At 69.9% G+C, this 9,856-nt stretch overlaps 1 protein-coding gene across 1 annotated transcript in view; it reads left to right on the top strand.

Moving 5' to 3' along the window:
* Positions 1–7,484, top strand: part of FGFRL1 (fibroblast growth factor receptor like 1) — a 16,183-nt gene extending 8,699 nt beyond the window's left edge. Inside the window, exons 5-9 of the mRNA XM_039220349.1 lie at positions 3,856–4,128; positions 5,189–5,269; positions 5,360–5,644; positions 5,727–6,080; positions 6,178–7,484. Of these exons, the coding sequence (XP_039076280.1) occupies positions 3,856–4,128; positions 5,189–5,269; positions 5,360–5,644; positions 5,727–6,080; positions 6,178–6,632 (1,448 nt within the window). The 3' untranslated portion in view covers positions 6,633–7,484. The remainder of the gene's footprint in view (positions 1–3,855; positions 4,129–5,188; positions 5,270–5,359; positions 5,645–5,726; positions 6,081–6,177) is intronic.
* Positions 7,485–9,856: the final 2,372 nt, after the last annotated feature.

Raw genomic sequence — 9,856 nt, forward strand, 5'->3', positions numbered from 1 at the left:
GGGGGGGCAGCGTCTGGGGGGGCAGCGTCTGGGGGGCCAGAGTCTGGGGGGACAGTGTCTGGGGGGACAGCGTCTGGGGGCCAGCGTCTGGGGGGGACAGCGTCTGGGGGGGCAGCGTCGGGGGGGGCAGCGTCTGGGGGGGCAGCGTCTGGGGGGGCAGCGTCTGGGGGACAGCATCTGGGGAGGCAGCGTCTGGGGGGCAGCGTCTGGGGGGCCAGAGTCTGGGGGGACACAGTGTCTGGGGGGACAGCGTCTGGGGGCCAGCGTCTGGGGGCCAGCGTCTGAGGGGGGACAGTGTCTGGGGGCCAGCGTCTGAGGGGGGGCAGCATTTGGGGGGGCAGCGTCGGGGGGACAGCGTCTGGGGGGGAACAGTGTCTGGGGGGACAGCGTCTGGGGGGCAGCATCTGGGGGGCCAGAGTCTGGGGGGGCAGCGTCTGGGGGACAGCTTGTGCGTCTGGGGGACAGAGTGCTGGGAGGTGGCCTGATCGGGTGTGCGTGTGATACCTGAATCCTGGCTGGACGGCAGCTCGGGAGCCTGGCTGGGGAGGCTGGATGTGTGGGGCCTTCCAGGCTGCCGCACCCTGGCCTCCCTGGCACCCCGACTCCCGGCCGTGTTTTCACAGCTGTGGGGGAGGAGGGCAGGAAGGACAGAGGGTCGCGGGGGGATGTGGTCATTCTCTGCCACCTTGATGTTCAGCCCCTTGAGGGGCGAGACTCAGCCCCAGCCTCTGTTTACGCCCCCGTCTGCCCCCTCCGTGTGACCATCCACGTCCTGCTGGTGCCCCAGACTCCCCGGGGCTGTGGCTCAGGCTGTGCGCAGGGTCAAGGGCTTTCTGCAGGAGGTGCTCGTGGGGAGGGGCTGATGCATGGGAAGGAACGCAGTGGAGACTGAGGCCTTGTTGCCAGGGCCCCCAGGCTGTCCTGGAGCCATCAGGCTTTCCTCCTGGGTGGGGATGGGACCCCCCCATGCCCTCCAGGCACCCATCTGTCTCAGCTCTTGCCTCAGTTTCCCCCTGGCTGAGTGGGTGGGACACCCTGACCAGGTGGAACAATGGGGGCTTGTGTTTCCCAGGCTAAATATAGACCGTGGCCCTGGTGTTGGCGGCCAAAATTCCCAGGAATCTGGGGGGGGGGGCAGGGCAGGCCTGGGGTCTAGTAGAGCCCAGGTGGGGGTGGGGCGGGGCTGGCCCGGGGGGAGGGGAAGGGGGCTGTTTGCTTTAGGATAAGGCTGGCTCCAGCTGGGGCCTCTGGCTGCTGCTGCCCGTCCCCTGTCCGCCCGTTCCCTGCCTGCCCGTCCCCTGCCTGCCCGTCCCCTGTCCGCCCGTTCCCTGCCTGCCCGTCCCCCGCCTGCCCGTCCCCTGTCCGCCCGTCCCCTGCCTGCCCGTCCCCTGTCCGCCCGTCCCCTGCCTGCCCGTCCCCCGCCTGCCCGTCCCCTGTCCGCCCGTCCCCCGCCTGCCCGTCCCCTGTCCGCCCGTCCCCCGCCTGCCCGTCCCCTGCCCGCCCGTCCCCTGTCCGCCCGTCCCCTGTCCACCCGTCCCCCGCCTGCCTGTGGGCCTGCCCTTGGGGCCACACTTCTGGTCCGTCTGGCAGCCAGTGTGTCGTCCTCCTCCCCTGTCCACAGTGACCAAGGGGCCCGTGGCCTCTGAGCCGCAGTAGATGCTCGGTCCCCCAACTCCTCGGACTGTCCTGTTGGTGCAGGGAGGGGCCTGGGCTGGAGGCGGCCCCTCCCGCAGCCCCCCCTTGCCCGCAAGCGCTGTCAGATGGGTCCTTCCTCTGTCACCGAGGCCGGTTCCTCCCAGGGCCGGAGGCGACGGACCGGCCCCGTGTTGTGCCCCCAGGATGGGATCGGGACAGTCAGAGGCGGAGAGGGACACCGTTCCTCAGGCCACGAGGCGCTGTCTCCCTCCGCTTCCCAGGCAGTTTCGTGTGTGTGTGTGTGTGTGTGTGTGTGTGTGTGTGTGTGTGTACACGGGTGTCTGTGTGCCCAGGTGTCAGCCCAGGAGGCCCGGGGCACTGGGCGGGCTGGGGGGGCCCCACAGGCAGTTGAGCGATGAGGGGAGCGAGGCTTCGGCGGCCCTCTCTGCCCCTCCTGCCCCTTCCAGGGGTACCGGGGTGCTGGTGCGGGGGGCTGGCCGGGAGTGCAGAGACGGCCTGGGGCCCACGGGGCCCTGTGAGGAGCCCGCGGCAGGGCGGAGGCTCCCCGGTAGAGGCAGAATACGGGTGCAGGGAAGAAGCGTTGCTGAAAGCCCGGGGGGGGGGGCTGGGGGGGCTGGGGCGGCGGGTGGCGTGGGTGAGGCTGTGGGTGGGGGCTGGGTAGGGCCTTCTTGTTTGTGGCCACGGAAGGGCCCAGTGTTGCTGTGCCCTCTACTGCCCCATCGCCCCGGCAAAGCTGCAGTCGGAGCTCAGGGCCCCTCCCTGCCTGGACCCTGGTCTACCCGCATGGGGACCAGCCCCCACCTCCCCTCAGCGCCTGCAGGCCGGTGGTGAGGGGCTGTGCTCTGCAAGGGTCCCCCGGGGGTGGGAGGTGACGGACAGGAAGCTGCCGCTTGAGCCTCCGAAGAGCCACGGAAGCACTGTGGGTCCTGGATGCAAAGGCCGGCGAGGTAGCCAGCTGGTAATTGCATGTTGAAGAAACACCAGCTGGTTATTAAAACCACATGCCGCCCTCCGGCTCCGTAGCGGTAGCCTCTCCGAGCGGCCGCGGCCGCCTGGCACCCCTCCGGGAGGGCCGGGACGTGGGGCGCCGGCCCTCCCGGCCTGCGCGGCCGCTCCGTGGGCTGAGTGCCCCTCGCCGACGGCTGGCGGGTGAGGTCCTGGGAGCTGGGCCCAGGCAGGTTCCTGGGAGGGGCAGCCGGGTGTCTGCAGCCGCCTCTCCTGGTCTGGGGCGAACAGCGGGTGGGGGACTGTACGGGCCCAGCACCCGCCGTGCTCACCCCGGTGCAGGGGCCGCGGACTGGCCCAGGCCTGGAGGCGCGGGCGTGGGACAGGGGCCCTGAGGGCTGGCCGGGAGACGGCCCTGTTTCTTCAGCCACCTGCAGTGCCCTCCCAGCGGCCCAGTCACCGCCGCTGGCCCTGCACTCGGGCAGAGGCGCCGAGGCTGGCCCTGGCCTAACGGGTGGGAGTGGCTTTCTTCTCGTGGCTCAGGGCCCCGTGGCCTCAGCCCACATCTTGGGCTCCTCCCGTTGGGGGCCAGTGGGCAGTGGCCACCAGGCAGCCAAGAACCGTGCACTTGGGGCTGGCACACTTGCCGCTCGCCCTGTGACCCCAGGGCCTTGGGGTCATGCGCCCCCACATGCCCTGCCCGGGGGTGAGCCACCTGGTGTGGCGTGACTGGTACAGGAAGCCTTACAGACAGACCTGAGCGGGGGGAGGGGGGGCCCATGCACAAACAGGCACAAATGTGGGCCGCCAGCCAGACACACCTGCCATGACGCACCTGCCGTGCCCCACGGGCTCACTCGTACGCACACTGCGCCGCGGACGCTCGCTGTGTGCGGGAGGCCGTGAGGGCCCCCCCGGCTCGCCTGTGCGCGTGCGCCCTGGGGGCCCTGCCCCGCCGGCCTGTACTCGGCCTGCCGTGCGATGGCGCCCGACGGACGCTCGGGGGGCCGCCGTGGGAGCTCAGCGGGCGCGGGCCCGGCGTGCCGTGGCTCCAGGCTGAATGCCAGCGGCCGTGGCCTGGGAGCAGGGCCCTGGGCTTCAGGCCCCCACGCCTGTGCCGGGCGGGTGTACCTGGGTGGGGTCCCGCGTGGGGGCCCGGCAGGGACGGCCCTGTTCCCCTGGCCCCCGGCAGCCCCGCCTGCCGGCACTCCTGACCGCCTGCCTCCGCTCTGACCGAGCCCTCTGACCTCACAGGCCCCCCGAGGATGGCGGACAAGGTGGTCCCGAGGCAGGTGGCCCGTCTGGGCCGCACCGTGCGGCTGCAGTGCCCTGTGGAGGGGGACCCGCCGCCGCTGACCATGTGGACCAAGGACGGCCGCACCATCCACGGCGGCTGGAGCCGCTTCCGCGTGCTGCCCCAGGGCCTGAAGGTGAAGGAGGTGGAGCGGGAGGACGCGGGCGCCTACGTGTGCAAGGCCACCAACGGCTTCGGCAGCCTCAGCGTCAACTACACCCTCATCGTGATGGGTCAGTGGGGGCGGGGCGGGGCTGCGCCGTGGGGGCCCCCCAGCCCCCGGCCAGCCCCACCCCTGCCTGAGCGCGGCCCCCTGCCTACCGGGAGGAGACCCGTCCCCCTCTGCCTGCTCTGGGCCCAGGACAGGGGCTTGACCTCTGTCGCCACCCCCGCCCGGGCCCCCCCCTTCTCGGGCCTGTCCCTCGGGGTCCCCTTCCTCCCAGGCCCCTCCTCCCACAAGCCCTGCTGACGAGGAGACGGCTGGGGGGCGGCCGGAGTGGGCATGGGGGGGCCCCAGGGTGGGGGTCCCACTGAAGGGCGGGCTGGGCGGGCTGGCGGCCTGGGTGTCGGCTCTAACTTTGAGGCTCAGATTTCAGAGTTCAGAGGGACCGCCAAGGGCCTCTGTTCTGTTGCCTCTGGGGCCCGGGCTTGGGGACTGGCGGGGTCCCCAGCGACACACCCTCTGCTCACCGTCCCAGGCGCACGGCTGGCCCTCCCCCACGGGCTCCTGGGGTGGGTCCCTGGGGTGGGGCTCCCTCGCAGCCGTGGTGGCCCGTCTCACAAAGGGGGCGGCTGACCTGTGCCCTCCCCCACTGGGTCCCGGGCTGGGTGGAGGCGGCTGTCCCGGGCGGGGGGGGGCATTCCTCAGCCTGCCCCACCCCGCGGCGCCCCTGCTCTGGGTTGTGGAATGGGAACGCTGCGTGTGTCCCCCCCACTGTCCTCTGAGAGGGGAGGATGACTAGGCGGTATGTGAGCCGCGTCAGCTCGCCGAGGCCTCGGCCCCTTGATGTGGGCTAGGGTTACTGCAGCTGCCGGCGGGGCCCGGCCCCCTCCTCCCACTGGGCATCGCAGCCCCCCCGGAGCCAGGGTGGGGGGGCCGGCTTTGTTGGGGTCACCTGCACCCAGGGAGTCGGCTGGGCGGGCAGCTCTTGCCCAGCTGTCTCGGGGATTCTGAGATGTGGGTGTGCTCCCAAGGGCTTCCACTTGTGTTTCTAGAGCTTTCCCAGCTGGGCCCAAGGCTGGGGTCTGGGTGGGGACGCCTGGGGCCCCTCTCACGTGCCCTCCTCTCCGCAGATGACACTGGCCCGGGAAGGGAGCGTCTGGGGCACGATGGCTCCTCTGGGGGCCAGGAGGACCCAGCCAGCAAGCAGTGGGGTGAGACGGGGCAGACGTCACCCCCTTAGGGGCAGGTGGGGGCAGGCCCTGCCGGTGCCCTGCTGACCTCTCTGCCTCCCCGTCCCGCAGCCCGGCCCCGCTTCACGCAGCCCTCCAAGATGCGGCGCCGGGTGATCGCTCGGCCGGTGGGCAGCTCCGTGCGGCTCAAGTGCGTGGCCAGCGGGCACCCGCGGCCTGACATCACGTGGACGAAGGACGACCAGGCCTTGACGGGCTCGGAGGCCGGCGAGCACAGGAGGAAGAAGTGGACGCTGAGCCTGAAGAACCTCCGTCCCGAGGACAGCGGCAAGTACACGTGCCGCGTGTCGAACCGGGCGGGCGCCATCAACGCAACCTACAAGGTGGACGTGATCCGTGAGTGCCCGGCCGGGGGGGGGGGGGGGCGGGGAGCCGGCGGTGCCCAGGGCGTGCCCCGACGCGCCGTGTCCTCGCGCAGAGCGGACGCGCTCCAAGCCGGTCCTCACGGGCACGCACCCTGTGAACACGACGGTGGACTTTGGGGGCACCACGTCCTTCCAGTGCAAAGTGCGCAGCGACGTGAAGCCAGTGATCCAGTGGCTGAAGCGCGTGGAGTATGGCGCCGAGGGCCGCTACAACTCCACCATCGACGTGGGCGGCCAGAAGTTCGTGGTGCTGCCCACGGGCGACGTGTGGTCGCGGCCCGACGGCTCCTACCTCAACAAGCTGCTCATCGCCCGCGCCCGGCAGGACGACGCCGGCATGTACATCTGCCTGGGCGCCAACACCATGGGCTACAGCTTCCGCAGCGCCTTCCTCACCGTGCTGCCAGGTGCGCCCGCCCCGCCCCCGCCGCGCCCCCGCCCGTCCGCGCCAGCGGCCCCGTGGTGACCGGCGTCTCCCGCCCCCTTCCCCGCTCTCTCTCGCAGACCCCAAGCCGCCAGGGCCGCCCGTGGCCCCCTCGGCCCCGACCGCCAGCTTGCCGTGGCCCGTGGTCATCGGCATCCCGGCCGGTGCCGTGTTCATCGTGGGCACCGTGCTCTTGTGGCTCTGCCAGGCCAAAAAGAAGCCGTGTGCACCCGCGCCCGCCGCTGCTGCGCCCGCACACCGCCCGCCGGCCACCGCCCGCGACCGTGGCGGGGACAAGGACCTGCCTGTGCCATCCGGCCTCGGCACCACCCCTGGCGTGGGGCTGTGTGAGGAGCTGGGGCCTCCAGCCGGCCCCCAACACCTGCTGGGCCCCGGCCCGTCGGCCGGTCCCAGGCTTTACCCCAAGCTCTACACAGATGTGCACACCCACACGCACACACACACGCACTCACACACGCACTCTCACGTGGAGGGCAAGGTCCACCAGCACCAGCACATCCACTACCAGTGCTAGATGGTGACGCCTTTGGGGCGCCAGCCCGCTGCAGCCGCGGGTGCCAGTGGAGGTCAAGGTGGGCAGGCAGGCTCGGGGGGAGGGCCGCGGAGGGGGCTGAGCCGCAGGCGGGAGATGCCGCCAGCACCCCGGGGTGCCCGGTGTGTGTGACACGCATGCGTGTGTGGCCTAGCTCTGGATGTACACACACGCACACACACACGCACACACATCCTCAGACTACGATGCTCCAGGAAGGCCTGTTTGTGCCTTTGCAGTGTGCATGTAGCAGCGTGCTGGTCGATGAAGGAGTCCCTTGGCCCCTGTGAGGAGGATTTCACAGGGACCCCGGTCAAGCCCCCCGCCCCGCCCCTGGCAGGAGATCTGAGAGGCACCCCGGTTTCGTGAACCGAGACCTCTCGCCCCTTCCCCGGGGCCTCTGCAGGCGGGTGGCTATTTTTGCCACCACACGTCTGGGTGTACAGGAGGTCCCCCCCCCCCCGCCCCGCCCCCGGGACCCTGGGCCAGGAGTCAGGCACAGCAGTCCTGGCCGTGTCCCGAGAGGCTGGAGCCCGGCTGGGGGTGACCCTGCCCCATCCGGCCTCCCGCTGCCAGAGAGAAGGGCCCTCGATATTTATATTTAAGAAATTAAGATAATAATATTAATAACGCTGGAAGGGAGGTGGCGCCGCAGACCCGGCTTGTCCTTGGGCCTGGGACGCACCTGGCCTGACGGCCACCTCGGGGCTGCACACCCATGGCCCACTGCCGGCGGCAGCCCCAGACCTCTGTAATTTTATATAGATCTTGAGCTGAAGCTTTGTATATTTAATTTATTTTGTTAAACGAGAAAATGTGCATCCTTTCCTCTAAGCTGGTGTGTCTGTCTTTGGCATCCGTGTGTGGGCCCGGGTGTGTGTAGAGGTGTGTGCACGCATGTGACCCTGTGTACAAGTGTGTGTCAGGTGTGTGTGCACGCGCCTGTGTGTGGACAGGTGTGGACACATGAGCATGTGCCTGTGCCTGCGCACCAGGCTTGGGCCCCGGAAGCAGCAGCGGAGCAGGTTCTCAGGGACCCCCTAGTTGGCCTGAGTCTCCGGGACCAACACTGTGGCGTCCCCGGGGCCCCTCCTCAGCCCCCCTGAACCGAACTCTGGGAGCCGTGTCTGCAGCTCTGATTGGCTCACACCTGCAGGCTCCTCCCTGGTGAGCTATCCCTGCACGCCTGGCCCGCCGAGTGTCCCCCCTGCCAGTGTGGCCTCGGGGCTCTCAGCGCAGGGGGCCTGTGCTCTGGGGGTTCAGCGGGTGGCCTTGGAGGGCTGGGGCCTCGTCACCTCGTCCCGGCGCCTGCTCCCTGTCAGGCACAGTCCCAAGGGTCTGCCGGCTGCCACCAGCTTACGAACACTGGTGTCATTCTCCAGATGGGGAAACTGAGGCTGGGATTTGCTGCCTCTGGCCCAGGGCTTCTGCCCTTTCTTAAGAAAAGGCACTAAGGTGACATTGTGATTTTAGCAACGCCTCCCACGTGCGGTGCTTCAGGTGCCCAGAGCCTTGAGAGGTGTGGCAGGAGGGACAGGGCCTCGCTGGTGTCCTCTGTGCTGCAGAGAGCAGGCCCACCCTGCAGGCCAGGCACCCGCCACCTGGCCCCCCTGCCCCCCTGCCCAGGGCACCTGCCACCCTGCCCAAGTACCTCTAGTTCCCTGCACCTGGGGCCCCCAAAGTCAGGGCCAAGCCTGCCCCCTCCCCGCCCTTCCCCAGACGAAGGCCGTTCTGGATCCCTGTCCCCTAGCGACCCAGGGCAAGGCCCCAGGCTCTGGCCCTCCTCCGCTGGGACCCTCACAGTGCAGAGTGGGGCCTCCCGGCCTTGATGTCACCCCACCCCCTGGCCTCCCCAGGACGGACCCCGCTCCTGTCCCCACGGAGGCCGGGGCTAGCCCTGAAGGAAGGTCCGCTGGGGTGACCCTGACTCACAGGCAGTGGTGGGGCCTGGGGCAGGGCTAGTGGCCCCGGGGGCCCGAGGCCACCTTCGCTGGACGCCGTGGGAAGCCAGCTGTGGGAGCCCAGCTGCAACAACCCGGGAGGAGCTGTGGGGGCTTCAGACAACCACAGCTGGTGACAACAGATGTTCCCCAGACGGGCCGGGCTGCGGGGGCCGGCGCCCGGGGGGGTTTCGGTCTGAGACGGGGGAGGCATGCAGAGTGGACCTTGGGCGGTGGGGAGAACTCAGGCTACGGGACACCCACAGGCCACGGGGGTGAGTGGCCCCGGCCTGGCACCGGTGAAGGTGCAGTCCCCAGGGCCGCCACAGGTGCCCGTGTGCTTCCCAGCCTGGGGCTCCCGTGGGAACTGCCCTCGTCATCTGCTCCAGGGAGTTCTGGGGGCTAACGACCTGCCTGGCCCTGCTGCCCCTCACGGAAACCAGCCTCCCTGGGCGCCCCACCCCCTTTCAGGGGTTCTCAGGGGAGGCAGGCAGTGACGGGCTGCTCACTCTGCGGACGTGTGGGGAAGCTGGGCTGAGCAGGAGACCCCGCCCTGTCACCCCAAGTCCATGCCTGCATCACCTGTGTGCCACGCCCTGGGGCCTTTCGGCTGCCTGCTCTTGAAGCAACCAAGGGACTCCTGACCCCTGTCCGTGCCCTTCTCGGGGGCCACCTGGCCCAGCCCCAGCCCCAGCTGTGGGCGCCCCTCCCCTGCCTGGGCTGCCTCCAGCTCTACACTGTGCGGCTCCTGGGAGACTTCAGTGCCCACCCGATGCCCCTTGACCCCGGCTAATGTCCCCTCCATTCTGAGTCCTCTCCCATGGAGGGACAGCAGTGGGGACAGCAGTGGGGACAGACCGGTGGGTCCAGGGCATGGGGGAAGGGTAGGCTGGGGAGCGTGGGCGCTGGTCCTGGTTGTGGGGGCTGCGACTTGCAGAGCATGTTAAAGACAGGGTGCCCCTCTGAGGGTCCCAGGGCTGGCCCTCGCCAGATGTCTGCGGACTGGCCAGCAGTGGGGCTTCTCTGGGACCTTGGCCGTTCTGCCCTCCTCCACCCGATAGCTGAGCCCACATCTGTGTCTCTGCAGGTGCCCTGTCTCCCTTCAGGGACTCCCAAGCCCGGCGCAGAGAGAGGAGACTTAGCTGGTGCTAAGGATGAGGTCCCCCACCCAGGATGGGGCCCTAGGGACAGACAGATGGGGTGCGTGGGGGGGTGGGCTTCTCCTGCCCTTCCATGGTCACCCCTACATGGGCAGAGAGGTCAGTG

Source organism: Hyaena hyaena, unplaced genomic scaffold, assembly GCF_003009895.1.
Source record: "Hyaena hyaena isolate Hyena2069 unplaced genomic scaffold, ASM300989v1 scaffold_886, whole genome shotgun sequence".
Taxonomy (NCBI): Eukaryota; Metazoa; Chordata; class Mammalia; order Carnivora; family Hyaenidae; genus Hyaena; species Hyaena hyaena.